Genomic DNA, 19736 nt, shown 5'->3' on the forward strand with positions numbered 1-19736 from the left:
CTTTCACGATCGTTGTAAAATATGACAATTATACATATAAAGAATAGTATATTAAAAAGTAATGGGTAGTTTTCTATATATTTCTTATTATAATTACCGAAGGACTTATGTTGCTGTACCAATAAAGTTGTGAGCAGTATATTTTGTTGTGCTATGATTTTTTTAAGTGATAAATACATATTATTGTATTATAAGGACCCAATGAAAATAAGTCACTGACTTTTTTTTGGGGTTACCCTAGGAAATTTACACTATGTATGACAATTGTACTTATGTGTAACTGTGCCTATACAAACTTACTTACTTACTAACTTACTTAGTTACTTAGTTACTTACTTACTTACATAGTATATATGAGAGTGTTTTATCAGTGATATCCGGAAGCCAGGCGGTGCCTTGCTTCACATACGCTACCAACACCCACCATATATAGTCGAAATTAACTATTTATATAACTCGTAGTTATATAGAGTTACCATACATACATAAAAAAGGCATAATGTATTAATTACGAAGGTCACGCTAGGTGTTTTATGAGAGATATAGAAGTATAAATGTATGTTGCGTGTGGTGTATGTGAGGCAGCAGCAGCAGCTGGTGCACTGATAGTGTGGTCAACACCCCACACACTTGCTACTCTTCTCCTGTAACACCATCTGCAGTAATGGATAGTAAAGGCAGAAAAATTGTTGTGTGTGACAATGGTACTGGGGTAAGTGTGCTGGCTGGTAGGTTAAGTTAGTTGGTGATGGTGTAATATGTTGAGTGAGGAGGAGGGTGTATAAGCCAGGCTGACACACTCATCACAGGATATACACACCTATAGGTGTTTCTCTCAGCCTATATATGCTGCTTTAATCCCAGTTTTTAGGGTTTAAAGTATTCGTATTTGGTAGTGAAAAGGTTACGTGCAGCCTTAATTGCCCTGTTGTAGTTGATTAGTTTTAAACCTCATTAACCTAACGTCCTCGACCATAATTAAGCTGTTCATTATCCTCAAGGGAGGTACCATGATCATGAGGGGGGCTCTTGATCTAAGGAATTGGAACTGTTCTTTTCTTCTCTGCACTAAACCTGATTACCTAACCGAGCACTTCTTTACCCCAGTGTGTTTAACACTCACTCCTTAAATATATACCATTAATAATTGTTAGTAAATGTCCACATCTGGTTCTTGTGTGATTTAAGCATAATTTATTAATTGAAATGTCCAATATTAAGTGGGTTTTACCATGAACATGTTTTTATTTTGTGTGATAAAAAATGTACGTTAATCTACCCCCCCCCCAAAAAAAAAAAATTTAAATAACTAGCATAACTTAACCTACTCTGCTAGAGGTAGATATAGAACTAGTGTGTGTATGTTGCTGTGATTAGCCGAGGTGTTGACTAACTTGACACTAAGTGATGATTGGCCATAAAGATGACATTTGTTCAGATTTTTAACCCCGAGGGTTCGCCACCCAGGATAACCCAAGAAAGTCAGTGCATCATCAAGGACTTGTCTGATTTCCATTGGGGTCCTTCAGTCTTGTCCTCCAGGATGTGACCCACATCAGTCGACTAACACCCAGGTACCTACTTACTTTTGGGTGAACAGGGACAGCATGTGCAAAGAAACGTGCCCAGCGTTTCCACCCGTACTGGGGATTGGACCATGGACACTGTGAGGCGAGAGCGTTGCCTACCGAGCCCTGGGACATTTCACTTCAGCCAAACAAAGGGTATTATTTTTACTTATATCTCCCAAAATAATAGTTTCCCCAAGAAATAAGTAAGTAGGTACCTGGGTGTTAGTTGACCGGTGTGGGGTCACATCCTGGGGACAAAATTAACCAAATTTAATCCAGTATATATCAAATAAAATTTCCAAATCAGTAGGCATGCTTTCCAAGGTATGGTAGTGTGTACCCCAGACAACACTCCTTACCCTATACCACTCTCTAATACAGTGGAACCCCGCATAACGATTACCTCCGAATGCGACCAATTATGTAAGTGTATTTATGTAAGTGCGTTTGTACGTGTATGTTTGGGGGTCTGAAATGGACTAATCTACTTCACAATATTTCTTATGGGAACAAATTCGGTCAGTACTGGCACCTGAACATACTTCTGGAGTGAAAAAATATCGTTAACCGGGGGTCCACTGTATATCCCTACCTCACCTATGGCATTTGTGCCTGGGGATCAACCACGGCCAACCACCTTAAACGTCTAATAACCCAACAAAAAGCTGCTGTGTGGATGATCACCAACTCCTGTGCCAGACAGCACATGCCACCACTTTTCAAAAGCTAAATACGTATATGAAACATGCACTCACATTATTGTGCCTACTATATATACAGAACATTAAACTCCAATATAAACCCTCCACTTAAACTTTCCCTTGATAGCTACAGCAAGGCACAAACACTTTTTGACATCCCTTGTGTCCGTCTAACACTGCAGTAATGCAGTGCACATAAAAGGGCCTGAAGATCTGTAATCCATTACCTGAACCAGTCAAAGATCCCCTGATTGCATACAAATTTAGGGCTATGCTTAAAAATAATTTCATCTCAATACTAACCATACCAACCAAAACAACATCTAACCAGTTTGAAGCAACTCTCCCAAATTTTATATGACCTGTAGTCTATTAAAACATCTACTCATACTTGAAATGGTACTGTTTGACTCATTACTTGTAATATTGTTATTCGTTGTGTGCAACATCAGATTATTATTCTTATAAACATTCAACTTTTGACTACCTCACATTAGTATTAAAATAAAATAATGAATAATTAAAAAGATAACCACTCTTATCCTGTCAAGACTTAAGTAGGTTTTAAGTATTAAGATTAGTCTGCCCGAATGCCCCAACATGATAGTGGCTTTCTTTGTACTTGATAAATCAAAATTGTAATTACACATTATAACCTTTGCAAAGAAATAAAATCTTTATCGAAGTTGCTCAAAATGCTCTGCATAACCAGCAAGGTCAGTATAAGTTGTATCATGTACAGTGGACCCCCGGTTAACGATATTTTTTCAATCCAGAAGTATGTTCAGGTGCCAGTACTGACCGAATTTGTTCCCATAAGGAATATTGTGAAGTAGATTAGTCCATTTCAGACCCCCAAACATACACGTACAAACACACTTACATAAATACACTTACATAATTGGTCGCATTCGGAGGTGATCGTTATGCGGGGGTCCACTGTACTTGTAAAAATAAAGATTGTTATTATTACACCTTGCTTGTACTGGTATTTTAAAAAATAAAAAAGTGTGAGTTCTCAGAAGGACCTGACCTGAATATTATGTAAAATAATGCATCACTTGATGTGACATGCAAAGCAGCAGCTGGGAGCTGATACTTCACCAGACTGACAAGAATACGTACAATTAATGCATACACTTCAGCTTTGTTGGGCTGTCCTTCGGTAAATTACAATAATTTATCACCCCAGTATGCCTATAATCATGCTTCAAGCAAACATTTTAAAAATTTCAAGCAGCAGTCAGTAAAATCATCTGAATATTTAGCTCTGTGGCAGTGTTTATCTCACAACTGAAAGGACCTGGATTTGAATGCTGAGTGTGGCGAGTCGTGACAACAGTAGGTCTATTGGCCCATGCTAAGCAGATTCAGTTTATACTGAATGCCATGCCATGGTGGCCCGTGGCCTGGTGGCAAAAGCTCTTGCTTCACAACATCAAAGCTGCTTTCATAGAAAACCTGGAAGCTTTCTACAACAGATGGGAACATAAAAAGTCTGGGCTGAATGGTACTGCCCTTGATACTGGCCATGTAGTCACAAACTGTAAGGCTGGAGGTGATGTCCTGGGAGACAGTAATAGTAAAGCTGGAGGTGCTGTCCTGGGAGACAGTAATGGTGAAGCTGGAGGTGCTGTCCTGGGAGACAGTAATGGTGAAGCTGGAGGTGCTGTCCTGGGAGACAGAAATGGTGAAGCTGGAGATACTGTCCTGGGAGACAGAAATGGTGAAGCTGGAGATACTGTCCTGGGAGACAGTAATGGTGAAGCTGGAGATTTTGTCCAGGTAGTCGGGAATTATACGCAGGAAGGAATATATATAAATGACCTCATAGGGGACAGGAGCCATAGTAGGGAAACAAGTGTAGTCAAAGATAAGATAAAACCAATATTGCAAACTAGAAATACCGCAGGAAATAGCAAACAAGAGGACTCCAATAGCAATAGTGAGGATAAATTACCAAAAACAACTGGTGGGAGCTCCATTGTTGGTGCTAGGGAGGATAGAAGTAAGACAGGGAAACATGCACCAACAGGGAATACAGTCACAGAAACCCAAGGCAAGCGGAAACCAAGCCTGTGCACATACTATGCACTTGGTATCTGCTGGCATGGGAAATCTGGAAAAACAGATGGGACGTGCAACTATGACCACCCTAGAAAATGCCATGCCCATATGACAACAGGAAAATGCAAACTCCCTTCCTGTAAGCTTTTTCACCCTGAAATGTGTACCTCTTCAGTACAGGAAAGACTGTGCTATAACTTAAATTGCCAGGCATACCATCTAAAGGGGACAAAAAGATACAAAACATCCAGGCCATGGGAAAACCTGGGTAGCCACAGCCACTCAAGAGGGAGAGGTTTTTTAGTGCCAGGAAGGAAAAAAAACTGGCAGGAAATGGCAGAAATCGTACACCAAATCCAGTCATTCCTGGAGTGGAACCACAGTCGATGGCCTCCACTCCAAACCAACAGATACAGATACTAATGCCGGAAAAAAAATCCCCACCCAGTACCAACAATACCACCAGTCCGATAACGTTCTTCTTTGCAAATATACAGGGTCTAAAGCCAGCAACAAACAACAAAATACCTTTCATCCGTGGACTGCTTGCAGAGGCAAAGGCAATGTTCGCGGCTTTCACTGAGACACACATAAAGGATCACTTGGACAATGAAATATGGATCCCAGGTTACAACCTATACAGATGTGACAGAGTGAACAGGCAAAAGGGGGGGGTTGGCCTGTACATTGCAGAGTCACTTGTTTGCACAGAACTGCTTAATGCCTCAAATGACGTAGTGGAAGTTTTAGCAGTAAAGGTCGAGAACCAAAACCTAGTCATTGTGGTAGTCTACAAGCCTCCGGATGCAACATCCCAGCAATTCCAGGAACAGCTGTTAAAAATTGACCACTGTCTGGAAAATCTTCCAGCTCCTGCACCCACCATCTTGCTCCTGGGGGATTTCAACTTAAGGCACCTAAAATGGAGGAATATAGCAAATAATATTGTTGCAGAAATAACACCAGGAGGCAGCTCTGATGAAAACTCACACTCACACGAGCTTTTAAATCTCTGCACAAAATTCAATTTAAACCAGCAAATAATAGAGCCTACTAGACTGGAGAATACACTAGACCTCATATTCACTAACAATGATGATCTGATAAGAAATGTCACCATATCAAAAACAATATACTCAGATCACAACATAATTGAGGTTCAGACATGTATGCGAGGAGCCCCAGACCGACAAAATGAGACTAGTCACGAGGGAGCATTCACCAAATTCAACTTCAATAACAAAAACATAAAGTGGGACCAAGTAAACCAAGTTCTAACCGATATAAGCTGGGAAGATATACTAAGCAACACAGACCCAAACTTATGCCTAGAACAGATTAACTCGGTGGCACTCGATGTATGCACAAGGCTTATTCCTCTAAGAAAAAGGAGGAGTAGATGTAAAATAGAAAGAGACAGGCGCTCCCTTTACAGGCGACGGAAAAGAATAACAGAGCGGCTAAAAGAGGTCAATATATCTGAAATGCGCAGGGAGACACTGGTCAGAGAAATAGCAAGCATCGAACTTAAGCTAAAAGAATCCTTTAGGAGTCAGGAATCGCGGGAAGAACTAAAAGCTATAAATGAAATCGAAAGAAACCCAAAGTATTTCTTCTCCTATGCCAAATCAAAATCGAGAACAACGCCCAGTATTGGGCCCCTACTTAAACAAGATGGGTCCTACACAGATGACAGCAAGGAAATGAGTGAGCTACTCAAGTCCCAATATGACTCAGTTTTTAGCAAGCCGCTAACCAGATTGAGAGTCGAAGATCAAAATGAATTTTTTATGAGAGAGCCACAAAATTTGATTAACACAAGCCTATCCGATGTTATCCTGACGCCAAATGACTTCGAACAGGCGATAAATGACATGCCCATGCACTCTGCCCCAGGGCCAGACTCATGGAACTCTGTGTTCATCAAGAACTGCAAGAAGCCCCTATCACGAGCCTTTTCCATCCTATGGAGAGGGAGCATGGACACGGGGGTCGTCCCTCAGTTACTAAAAACAACAGACATAGCCCCACTCCACAAAGGGGGCAGTAAAGCAACAGCAAAGAACTACAGACCAATAGCACTAACATCCCATATCATAAAAATCTTTGAAAGGGTCCTAAGAAGCAAGATCACCACCCATCTAGAAACCCATCAGTTACACAACCCAGGGCAACATGGGTTTAGAACAGGTCGCTCCAGTCTGTCTCAACTACTGGATCACTACGACAAGGTCCTAAATGCACTAGAAGACAAAAAGAATGCAGATGTAATATATACAGACTTTGCAAAAGCCTTCGACAAGTGTGACCATGGCGTAATAGCGCACAAAATGCGCGCTAAAGGAATAACAGGAAAAGTCGGTCGATGGATCTATAATTTCCTCACTAACAGAACACAGAGAGTAGTCGTCAACAGAGTAAAGTCCGAGGCAGCTACGGTGAAAAGCTCTGTTCCACAAGGCACAGTACTAGCTCCCATCTTGTTCCTCATCCTCATATCTGACATAGACAAGGATGTCAGCCACAGCACCGTGTCTTCCTTTGCAGATGACACCCGAATCTGCATGACAGTGTCTTCCATTGCAGACACTGCAAGGCTCCAGGCGGACATCAACCAAATCTTTCAGTGGGCTGCAGAAAACAATATGAAGTTCAACGATGAGAAATTTCAATTACTCAGATATGGTAAACATGAGGAAATTAAATCTTCATCAGAGTACAAAACAAATTCTGGCCACAAAATAGAGCGAAACACCAACGTCAAAGACCTGGGAGTGATTATGTCGGAGGATCTCACCTTCAAGGACCATAACATTGTATCAATCGCATCTGCTAGAAAAATGACAGGATGGATAATGAGAACCTTCAAAACTAGGGAGGCCAAGCCCATGATGACACTCTTCAGGTCACTTGTTCTATCTAGGCTGGAATATTGCTGCACTCTAACAGCACCTTTCAAGGCAGGTGAAATTGCCGACCTAGAAAATGTACAGAGAACTTTCACGGCGCGCATAACGGAGATAAAACACCTCAATTACTGGGAGCGCTTGAGGTTTCTAAACCTGTATTCCCTGGAACGCAGGAGGGAGAGATACATGATTATATACACCTGGAAAATCCTAGAGGGACTAGTACCGAACTTGCACACGAAAATCACTCACTACGAAAGCAAACGACTTGGCAGACGATGCACCATCCCCCCAATGAAAAGCAGGGGTGTCACTAGCACGTTAAGAGACCATACAATAAGTGTCAGGGGCCCGAGACTGTTCAACTGCCTCCCAGCACACATAAGGGGGATTACCAACAGACCCCTGGCAGTCTTCAAGCTGGCACTGGACAAGCACCTAAAGTCAGTTCCTGATCAGCCGGGCTGTGGCTCGTACGTTGGTTTGCCTGCAGCCAGCAGCAGCAGCCTGGTTGATCAGGCGCTGATCCACCAGGAGGCCTGGTCACAGACCGGGCCGCAGGGGCGTTGACCCCCGAAACTCTCTCCAGGTAAACTCCCATAAGCAGCTTTCTATATAGTAGTGTGTCATTGATGTCGCCTAGGCCTGTATACTTTGTACATGTCCTTGTAGAAATAAAGATATCATTATTATTTTTAAAGTTCTTGCTTCAGTAACACTGCCTGAAGTTTGTCCCACGTGTCTACAACTCTTGTCAGTCCAGTGTTTCCCTATACCCTTTCTAAATCTAAATTTGCTCAACGTGAATCCTTCATACCCACTACCCCTATTCATCAGTTGGTAAATAGTCATCAGTTGGTAAATAGATTTTTAACTCTAGCATTAGCCGTTCAGGACAACCCAATAAAGTCGGTGTGTCATCAGGGACTGTCTTATTTCCATTGTGGTCTTTTAATCTTGTCCCCCAGGATGTGACAAACAGCAATCAACTAACACCCAGATACCCTCTCTCTCTTGCTTTCATTGTGTGTCCTTTCCCATGAGGATCTTGCCTTCAAAGACCACAACAATGTATCTACCACATGTGCTAGGAAAATAATAGGATAGATGATGAGAACCTTCAGAACTAGGGGTGCCAGGCCCATGATGGTTCTCTTCATATTGCTTGTTCTCTCTAGACTGGGATACTACTGTACACTAACTGCCCCCTTCAAGGCAAGCAAAAGTGCTGACCTGGAGAGTGTACAAAAAACTTTCATGGCACACGTAAGTACGATAAGGCACCTAAATTACTGGAAACAGTTGAAGTCCCTTGATTTGTATTCCCTGGAATGCATGATAATATACACTTGGAAAATCCAGGGATTAGTACCAAACTTGCCCACGAAAATCACTCCCTGTGAAAGCAAAAGACTCAGCAGGAGAAGCAACATTCTCCCAATGAAAAGCAAGGGTGCCACGAGTACACTGAGAGACAACACAATAAGTATCAGGAGCCCAAGACTTCAAATGACTCCCAGCATACATAAAAGGGATTACCAATAGACCCCTAGCTGTCTTCAAGAAGGCCTTGGACAAGCACCTAAAGTCAGTACCTGACTAGCTGAGCTGTGGTTCATATGTCAGTTTACGTGTGGTCATCAGTAACAGCCTGGTTGATCAGACTGATTCACCACGAGGCCTGGTCTCAGACTGAGCCGCGGGGGCAGTGACCCGCGAAACCCTCTCCAGGTATCCAGGTATGTGTGTGTGTCCCACTTGTGTATCTCTCCTCTTGTCTATCTCCCCTTCTTTCTCTTTCCCATTGTCTCTTTTTTACTATTATTTTATATGTTTTTACACTAAGGCTTTTGAAATTGCTGGCCTACAGCTGGCTGCAACTTCATCCTGTTCCCTGTTTATACACTTCATAACAGTAAAAAGGATTTCAAATGAGCTGTCTCTCTCTCCCCATCTACCTCATCTCCTCCCTCCCCCATCTTTTGTCTCATCTCTCCTTATTCCCTCTCCTTGTCTCTCCTTCATATCTCTGTCTCCCCATCTCTTTGCCCCTCTCTCCTGTTTCCCTATAGTATCTCTTCCCCCTGTCTCCCCAGTCTCTTGCCCCTGTTTCCCTCTCTTGTCTCCCCTTTCTCTTTCCCTCTCTTTTCCACATATCCCTTTATCCTCAGTCCTTTTCGTTTTTAAATTTTTGTCCTCTCCTCCCTTTATTGTCTCCCCCAATTTTTCTCCTTCCCCCTCCTTTCCCGTCTCCATTTTTTACCTCATGCTTTCTATTTCCCTCCTTTTCTCTTACTTTCTCACACCGAACAATTAACACTTAACACCAGGATGGACGAATCTGTCCAGGACTGGAAAAACTCCATGAATGTGCAGTTGAATGACTACTTACAAAACTGTGATGATCAAAACAACCAGCTATTGTCATCAGTCCTCCAGTTTCTACTGTCACAAACCAAGCAAATTGCTTGGATACAAGCAATTTCATTGGATCATCAGAGATGAGCTACATGTGATCTTACCATCTGATATCAAGGAGACCCCTTTCCTAGGAAACCAGGGTCAAAAACCAAGTGTTATGCTGAGACTGCATTCATATGACAATAAAAACCTGATCAGATCATCTATAATAAAGAAGAGTACAGTGTATGTTAATGAGTGCCTTACTAGAAAATGTCAGAACTTATTATATAGGTTAAGAAAGTTGAAACAAGAACATAATGACAAAATTCTCCAAAATATTCTCAACCCTTTCTAGTTTGGCTTCTGGCGAAACAAAAGCACAAATGACGCTATTATAAAAGTTCTCGACCTACTTTATACAATAAGCACTTGAAAGTAATGAATATCCACTTGGACTCTTCAACCTAAGGAAAGCTTTTGATACAGTAGACCATAACATCCTACATCATAAACTTGATCATTACAGTATTAGAGATCATGCACTTGCATATATATAGTTTTACCTTACTAACAAACAGCAATATGTCTTAATAAGGACACAATCTGTTCAACAAGACAAAAAAAAAAATTTGTCCTAGAATTTTTGATAAAGCCACAGGATGGTGAAACATCCACATTAAAGATGCCTAGACATTGCATTCCACACGAAAGTGTTTTTGGCCCTCTGCTTTTCTTCTTATACATCAATGCTCTTCCAGATTTATCACAGCAACTTAGACCTGTTCTCTTTGTTGATGACGCAACTTTTGTCATCTCCCACCCAAATCTAACATTACTCAACATTGTTAATGAAGAGCTCTTAAAAATATTAATCTGGATGACTACCAGTAAACTCTCACTTAACATTGTCAAAAGCTTCTACATTATGTTTGGGAGCAGAGTAAGTAGTGTCCAACTAAATGTTACGATTAACAATACTCTTATTGCTAAACAAAATGATGGAGAATTTCTGGGTGTGAACCTAAACAACAACTTGAAATTCAACACCCACATCCAACACATTACTAAAAGTGTCCAAAACAGTTGGCATCCTCTCCAAGATAATTATTATGTGGCACAAACAGCACTACTTACATTTTACACAGTTACTGAACACCATAAATGATGTAGTTTGTTCTAACAATAAAGATCGAGAACCAAAACTTAGTCATTGTGGTTGTACAGTATATAAGCCACCAGATGCTCCTTCCCAACAGTTCAAGGAACAGTTATTGAAAATTGATTACTGTCTGGAAAACCTTTCAACCCCAACCCCAAACATCTTGCTGCTTAGTGACTTCAGTCTAAGACATACAAAATGGAAGAATGTAGCAAATGATATAGCAAAGACTATCCCTGGAGGCAGCTCAGATAAAATGTTGCACACATGAGTTGCTGAATCTCTTCCATAAATACACCTAAAGCCAAGAGATAGTGGAGCCAACAAGACTGGAAAATACACTTGACTTTATTTTCCCAAATAATGATGACCTGGTAAAAAAACAATAATGTCAAAAACAATTATTTGGATCACAATCTAATCGAAGTCCAGATTTATATGAACAAGGGTCCTGACCAGGAAAATGCATACAACTACAAGGGTGCCTTCATCAAATTCAACTTCAGCAGCAAGATCATCAACTTTGATCAGGTAAACTATGTCCTAAATGAAACATATTGGAAAGATGTCTTAAATAACATGGATCCACCAGTGCCTTGAAAGGATCAACTTTCTGGCAGCTGAGCATATTTCCCTAAGAAAAAGGAAGAGAAGTAATCTAGGGAAAGAGAGGGAGAGATGCACTGACAAGAGAAGTGGAATATGTTGAGTTTAGGTTAAACGATTCATACAGGAGCCAGGAGAGATGAGCAGCTGAGCAATTAAGTGAAATCGAAAGAAAGTCAAAATATTTCTTTTCATATGCCAAAATCAAGGCAATCCAGGGAAGCATGAGTTACCTCTTGCAACTATTGGACCACTATGATATGTTCTTGGATGCTTTGGAAGACAGAATGCAGATGCAGTATACACACATTTTGCAAAAGCCTTTGACAAGTGCGATCATGGTATAATAGCGCACAAAATGCTTGCTAAATGGATTAACTGGCAAAATGGGCAGCTGGATCTTCTATATAACCAGTTGAACACAAATAGTAGTGGTAAATCAGAGGCTGCCACAGTGAAAAGCTCTGTTCCACAAGACACAGTACTTGCCCCCATCCTGTTCCTCATCTTCATATCAGACATAGAGATGTAAACCATAGCACCATGTCATCCTTTGAAGACAGTAGTATAATCTGCATGAGACTGTCATCCATTGAGGACACAATAAATCTCCAAGCAGATATAAACCAGGTTTTCCATTGGGCAACAGAAAACAATATGATATTCAATAAGGACAAATTTCAACTGCTCTGTTATGGAAAACTGGAGGAGGCCTGGTCACAGACTGGGCCGCATGGGCATTGACCATCGGAACACCCTCCAAGTAGACATTATGTTACTCACTGATCTACCCCTACCTCACCTACACTATTTGTGCCTGGGGATCCACGACAGCAAATCACTTTAAGCCAATAATAACTCGACAAAAGGCTGCAGTACGAATAATCACACGGTCCACTGCTAAACGGCACTGTCTCCCCACTCTTCAGAGACCTAAATCTACTTACTGTACAGAATATTTACTCATTACTCTGCATCCTATATATAAAGAACAATAAATTTTAATAAATCTGGAACTCCCTTTCAGAAATCTCCAGAGCCACTCTCTTTGCCAGCATTTTTAAGACCACCATAAAAAACACCTTTCACTAGCATATCCCAACAGATGCTAAATTTGATAAAACTAAATACATGTACAGCTTCTCCTCACTTAGCGACATACTCGTATACCAATGACTTCAATATGACAGGCTCTCTGACCAGTATGCATATATATATTAGAGCTGATTTCCTCTGTTTGTTTATTATATTACAATGTACAGTACAGTACTGTACAAACATTTAAAAATATACAAGAAATGTTATAAATGGTGAAAAGGTAACATTAAAACAATATCAGAGATGGTTGACACAAACCCACTACCATTATGGCATGCTCCTCACTTAGCAATGAATTCGTTTATCGATGTGGTCTTAGGAACGGAACCCTGTCGTTAAGTGAGGAGAGGCTGTATTCATATTCTCACTGCCACAAGCATATGGAAAGCAATATATTCTTATTCTCATTATCTATAATCCTCACAGCCATTAAATATAATGAATGTGTCCAAAATATGTTAATATGCTTGAGTCCTTATTACCTGTAATCAAAGGCCAACCTGTAATCCTAAAAATTATTAAATTTGATGAAAGTCGTATAACATGTATTAATATGTACATATTCAATTTCATGAAATTATTGTTACAACCACCTAGAGATGGCATATGTTAGCATTCAGTTGTTATTGTCTTATTAGTCTTAAGAGAGGCTTAAGTTTGCCCGATATTGTTATTTATACTAAGGGGCTCTGCATGAACACCTAAATGTCACCCACCCATGTACAAACTTTGTATCATACTGACATAAAGAATTTAATCTAATCTAATCTAAGCCATTCCTTTCTCTTCCCCCTCCATTTCTCTCCAACTCCCTCTCTCTCTTTCCCCTCTATCTATATCTTCCCCCTCCCACTATCTTCCCCCTCCTTCTTTCTCTTCCCCTACTCTGTCTTTCCCCTCCTCCTCTCTCTTTCCCCTCCTCCTCTCTCTTTCCCCTCCTCCTCTCTCTTTCCCCTCCTCCTCTCTCTTTCCCCTCCTCCTCTCTCTTTCCCCTCCTTCTCTCTCTTTCCCCTCCTTCTCTCTCTTCTCCCTTCTCTCTCTCTTCCCTCTCCCTCTCTTCCCCCTCCCTATCTCTCTTCCCCCCTTTTTTTATACAGGGTTTGATGAGGTTATGTTAAGGATCCCCTTCCTCTCTCTTCCCCCCTCGCTCGTTCCTCTCTCTTCCCCCCTCGCTCGTTCCTCTCTCTTCCCCCCTCGCTCGTTCCTCTCTCTTCCCCCCCTCCTCCTCTCTCTTCCCCCTCCTCCTCCTCTCTCTTCCCCCTCCTCCCTCTCTCTTCCCCCTCCTCTTCTCTCTCTCTTCCCCCTCCTCCTCTCTCTTCCCCCTCCTCCTCTATCTTCCCCCTCCTCCTCTCTCTTCCCCTTCCTCCACTCTCTTCCCCGTCCTCCTCTCTTCCCCCTCCTCCTCTCTCTCTCCCCCTCCTCCTCTCTCTCCCCCCCCTCCCCCTCTCTCTCTTCCCCCTCCTCCTCTCTCTCTTCCTCCACTCTCTTCCCCTTCCTCCACTCTCTTCCCCTTCCTCCTCTCTCTTCCCCTTCCTCCTCTCTCTTCCCCTTCCTCCTCTCTCTTCCCCTTCCTCCTCTCTCTTCCCCTTCCTCCTCTCTCGTCCCCCTCCTCCTCCTCTTCCCCCTCCTCCTCTCTCTTCCCCCCCTCCTCTCTTTTCCCCTCCTCCTCTCTCTTCCCCTCCTCCTCTCTCTTCCCCCCTCCTCCTCTCTCTTCCCCCCTCCTCCTCTCTCTTCCCCCTCCTCCTCTCTCTTCCCCCTCCTCCTCTCTCTTCCCCCTCCTTCTCTCTCTTCCCCCTCCTCCTCTCTCTTCCCCTTCCTCCTCTCTCTTCCCCCTCCTCCTCTCTCTTCCCCCTCCTCCTCTCTCTTCCCCCTCCTCCTCTCTCTTCCCCCTCCTCCTCTCTCTTCCCCCTCCTCCTCTCTCTTCCCCCTCCTCCTCTCTCTTTCCTCCTCTCTCTTCCCCCTCTCTCTTCTTCCCCTTCCTCCTCTCTCTTCTTCCTCCCTCTCTTCCCCTTCTCCACTCTCTTCCCCTTCCCCTCCTCCTCTCCTCTCTCTTCCCCTCCTCCTCTCTCGTCCCCCTCCTCCTCTCTCTTCCCCCTCCTCCTCTCTCTTCCCCCTCCTCCTCTCTCTTCCCCCGCCTCCTCTCGCTTCCCCCTCCTCCTCTCGCTTCCCCCTCCTCCTCTCGCTCTCCTCCTCTCTCTTCCCCCTCCTCCTCTCTCCTCCCCTTCCTCGTCTCTCCTCCCCCTCCTCGTCTCTCCTCCCCCTCCTCGTCTCTCCACTCCCTCCTCGTCTCTCCTCTCCCTCCTCCTCTCTCCTCCCCCTCCTCCTCTCTTCCCCCTCCTCTCTCTTTCCCCTCCTCTCTCTTCCCCCTCCTCCTCTCTTCCCCCTCCTCTCTCTTCCCCCTCCTCCTCTCTCTTCCCCCTCCTCTCTCTTCCCCTTCCTCCTCTCTTCCCCCTCCTCCTCTCTCTTCCCCCTCCTCCTCTCTCTTCCCCCATCCTCCTTTCTCTTCTCCCTCTTCTCTCTTCCCTCTCCTCTCTCTTCCCCCTCCTCCTCTCTCTTCCCCCTCCTCTCTCTCTTCCCCCTCCTCCTCTCCCTTCCCCCTCCTCCTCTCCCTTCCCCCTCCTCCTCTCCCTTCCCCCTCCTCCTCTCCCTTCCCCCTCCTCCTCTCCCTTCTCCTCTCCCTTCCCCCTCCTCCTCTCCCTTCCCCCTTCTCCTCTCCCTTCCCCCTCCTCCTCTCCCTTCCCCCTCCTCCTCTCTCTTCCGACTCCTCCTCCCCTTCCCCCTCCTCCTCTCTCTTCCCCCTCCTCCTCTCTCTTCCCCCTCCTCTCCCTTCCCCCTCCACCTCTCTCTTCCCATTCCTCCTCTCTCTTCCCACTCCTCCTCTCTCTTCCCACTCCTCCTCTCTCTTCCCCCTCCTCCTCTCTCTTCCCCCTCCTCCTCTCTCTTCCCCCCCCTCCTCTCAGTTCCCCCCTCTCCTCTCAGTTCCCCTCCTCCTCTCTCTTCCCCTCCTCCTCTCTCTTCCCCTCCTCCTCTCTCTTCCCCTCCTCCTCTCTCTTCCCCTCCTCCTCTCTCTTCCCCTCCTCCTCTCTCTTCCCCTCCTCCTCTCTCTTCCCCTCCTCCTCTCTCTTCCCCCTCTTTTTTTTTTTTTTTTTTTTACACAGGGTTTGACAAGGTTAAGGATCCCTAGCTTTATTGACAGCTATTTACAGGTTAAGGATTCCTAACTTTATTGGCAAGCTAAGAGCTGTTACCTACATCAGCTCATTTGAAAGCATTTTTATTGTTATGAGACATACAAGTAGGGAACAGGATGAAGTTGGAGCCATCTGTGGGCCAGCATTTTCATTTGATCAACTGACGTTATCTCGTTGACATCATTATGCTGTACGAATGTGTTCCATACTCGAGTCATCCTGGGTATGTATGATCTCAGATGGAGTGATGTTCTGGAGAAGGGTACAGCCAGAGTGAAGTTGCTGCTTTCTGCCCGTCTTGTGGCATAAAAGCTTGTTTCACGCTGTCCTCGAAGTGGATCCAAGTGTGGTATTTTGACAATATTGGCCTTGTACATAACAGTAAGGCCACCCACATCCCTCCTATGTTGAAGGCTCTGCTGAAATGACAGATCTATCCAGGATGGGTCCAGGCGAGAGATGAGACGTCTTGCTCTGTTCTCTACTCTGTCAAGCAGAATCGCAGATGAGAGGGGGGCAGGCAAACCAAGAAAGTGGAGCATACTCAAGGTGTGAGCGTCTTGTGCCTCGTGACAGGATCTTGCAACCCCTACTGTCAAGCAGATGCGAGATACGGCGAAGTGCTGTAAGCTTCCTGGCTGCCTTGTTTGCAAGATTTACAACATGGTTCTTCATGGTTATTTGTTTGGAGTCAAATTTCACCCCAAGGATATCAACTTCTCCAGGTGCCAACATCGTCCCATTCATCCTTATTACTGCACCAGCATTACCATCATGGTGCCTAGAGACGATCATCATTTGCGTTTTCTCAGGTGCAAATGTTACTTGCCATCTATTTCCCCAAGCTGATATAGCTCTCAGCTGGTGATTGATGTAGCTTAGCGCGCTGGCATTTCTTCTCTTGGATAAGTGAATGTCAGTGTACAGTCGATCTGCATATGCATGTGATTCTGGGATGAGATGAAGAAGGTCGTTGAAGTAGACATTCCATAACAGTGGACCCAGCACACTTCCTTGTGGGAACGCTTGCCCCAATAGGATGCCTTGCTGATTCCGTTCCATTGAGGACTACACTTAGAGATCTACCATGAAGGTAATCACTGAGGAGACATAGCGTAGAGCCTGCAATTCCCAGTGCTTGAAGTTTTGCTAAGAGGCCCTGGTGCCACACCCCGGTCGAAAGGCGCCAGCAATGTCCAGTGCTACCACACAGCTGACTTTGGATTCATCCAGTGACTGGTGCCACTTAGTGGAGAGGTTTAACAACAGATCAGCAGCAGAGTAACCTTTCCTGAAGCCATATTGACGATCACAAAGTAGTGAGTGGTAGTCAAAAAAATCTGTCATTTGTCTTGAGATTATTGTCTCAAGGATCTTACCAGCGATTGACAGGAGTGACACTGGTCTGTAGTTGCTGATTTCTGCTCTGCTCTTCTTTTTGTGAACAGGGACTACATTTGCCTCTTTCCATGGAGGAGGGCCATTTGCACTGTACTAGGCAGTGCTGAAAGATGCAGTTAGAGGTGCTGCTAGCTCGTCTGCACATCTTCTCAACAATCTTGGGCTCAACTTGTCTGGGCCCACAGCCTTTCCTGGTCAGAAGTGATTTAAGAAGGAAATGCACCTCCTCCTGCCTTATTGTCACCACTGACAGTTTTGACACAGTTCTTGCAGCTAGCCAAGGAGGGTCCTTGCTGGATCAGGAACTTGCATTTTGGTAGCAAAGTGTTCAGCAAAGAGGTCCGCCTTCTCTTGACTACTAGTAGAGGTGGTCCCATCCTGTCGATTTAGAGGTGGAATAAGTTCATCAGGCAGATAACCTTGTCTGTCCTTGACCAGGGACCACCAGGTTTTGGAGCCTACCCTACCTGATGCTAACTTTCTTTTAGTGTCCACCTCCCATTTAGCAATGGCCCACTTTTGAACATCACCCATATGCCTACAGGCTTGCATGTGCAAGTTCCTGTTATAGGTAGGTAGGATGTCTCTTATACCTTCGCCATGCTTTGTACTTAGCAGTAGCAGCCTCTCTACAACGAAAGCCAAACCAAGGCTGATCTGTAGGCTTTGTCACATATTGCCGGTGAGGAATGTGTTCTTGTTGCAGATTAAGGATGTGTCCAGTGAAGGCTTTCACTTGGTTGTCAACATCCCCCTGGAGAAGAACATTCCAGTCGGTGGTGGCGAGCTCAGAGCAAAGGGCTGGCCAATTACCTCTTTCCCATAGCCAGGTTGTGCGTGTGGACTCCTCACCTCGTTCTGTTGGGATCTTAAATTAAGTGTAGTAAAAAACAGCCTTGTGGTCAGACGATCCAACGTAGCCGAGGGGTTGACAAGTGACTATGCCTTCTGCCAGATCACTCACTACTGGGTCAAGGGAGGAGCCAGAGATATGAGTAGGGAAATCAACAAAGTTTCTCATGTCAAACACTGCAAGAAGGTCATCAAAGTCCCTCTGTATAAGGTGCTGGTTGAGGTCGCCAACAATTATAATATGTTGACAGTTGTGTTGTAGCAGAAGGGAGTCAATATTTTCCATTAGGAAGTTGATAGGGTCTGCATGTTGCCACTGAGGTCTGTACATTGCACATGCTAGTACAGAGGTACTAGTGTTTATACAGAGCTTGAAGAACATCATTTCAAGATGTGTAAGATATGATAAGATAAGATAAGATTTCGTTCGGATTTTTAACCCCGGAGGGTTAGCCACCCAGGATAACCCAAGAAAGTCAGTGCGTCATCGAGGACTGTCTAACTTATTTCCATTGGGGTCCTTAATCTTGTCCCCCAGGATGCGACCCACACCAGTCGACTAACACCCAGGTACCTATTTGCTTGCTAGGTGAACAGGACAACAGGTGTAAGGAAACGTGTCAAATGTTTCCACCCGCCGGGAATCGAACCCGGGCCCTCCGTGTGTGAAGCGGGAGCTTTAGCCACCAGACCACCGGTGGCACCACCGGGGTGGCAACATCTATGTGCTGGGCATGAACACTTTTAGAGAAGCACACAGCAACACCACCTCCTTGCCCTTGCCTGTCTCTTCTCATCCATGAGGTGTAGCCAGCAATTCTTGCAAAATTTTCTGGAGTCCTGTCATCCAAAAAATGTTTCAACAACAGCTATCATGTCTGGACGTCGAGTGTTCACAAAGCTAGTGTAGGCTCTCCAACATTAGTAATGAAACCTCTAATGTTGGCCGACAGGATGCTGATAGACTGGCTCCTCATGATGAAGTGGTCAGCTTGAGGTGGTGGGTGTGTAGGGAATGTAAGGTGCCTGCCCTTGAGAGAGGTAGGGTACTGAGGCAGCTGCAGGGATGTAGGTCTGTGGTCTTGTATAAGGCCCAATCCCACCCTCTTCCTCTCTTTCCCCTCTTCCTCTCTTTCCCCTCTTCCTCTCTTTCCCCTCTTCCTCTCTTTCCCCTCTTCCTCTCTTTCCCCTCCTCCTCTCTTCCCTCTCCTCTTCTCTCTTCCCTCTCCTCTTCTCTCTTCCCCCTCCTGTTCTCTCTTCCCCCTCCTGTTCTCTCTTCCCCCACCACTACTCTCTTCCCCTCCTCTTCTCTCTCTTCCCCCTCCTCTTCTCTCTTCCCCCTCCTCTTCTCTCTTCCCCCTCCTCTTCTCTCTTCCCCCTCCTCTTCTCTCTTCCCCCTCCTCTTCTCTCTTCCCCCTCCTCTCTCTCTTCCCCCTCCTCTCTCTCTTCCCCCTCCTCTCTCTCTTCCCCCTCCTCTCTCTCTTCCCCCTCCTCTCTCTCTTCCCCCTCCTCTCTCTCTTCCCCCTCCTCTCTCTCTTCCCCCTCCTCTCTCTTCCCCCTCCTCTCTCCCCTCCTTGTCTCTCTCTCCCCTCCTTGTCTCTCTCTCCCCTCCTTGTCTCTCTCTCCCCCCTTTTTTTTACACAGGGTTTGACAAGGTTAAGGATCCCTAGCTTTATTGACAGCTATTTACAGGTTAAGGATTCCTAACTTTATTGGCAAGCTAAGAGCTGTTACCTACATCAGCTCATTTGAAAGCATTTTTATTGTTATGAGACATA

The 19736-nt window shown here is 44.6% G+C and overlaps 1 protein-coding gene across 2 annotated transcripts in view; it reads left to right on the forward strand.

Moving 5' to 3' along the window:
- The first annotated feature begins 555 nt into the window (after nt 1–555).
- The window catches only part of Arp2 (Actin-related protein 2), a 93873-nt gene continuing 74692 nt past the window's right edge, over nt 556–19736 (forward strand). For both annotated transcript variants that reach the window (XM_070097021.1, XM_070097022.1), the window contains exon 1: nt 556–712. In XM_070097021.1, the coding sequence (XP_069953122.1) occupies nt 665–712 (48 nt within the window). In that variant the 5' untranslated portion in view covers nt 556–664. The remainder of the gene's footprint in view (nt 713–19736) is intronic.

Source organism: Cherax quadricarinatus, chromosome 56 (assembly GCF_038502225.1).
Source record: "Cherax quadricarinatus isolate ZL_2023a chromosome 56, ASM3850222v1, whole genome shotgun sequence".
In the NCBI taxonomy this organism is placed as follows: Eukaryota; Metazoa; Arthropoda; class Malacostraca; order Decapoda; family Parastacidae; genus Cherax; species Cherax quadricarinatus.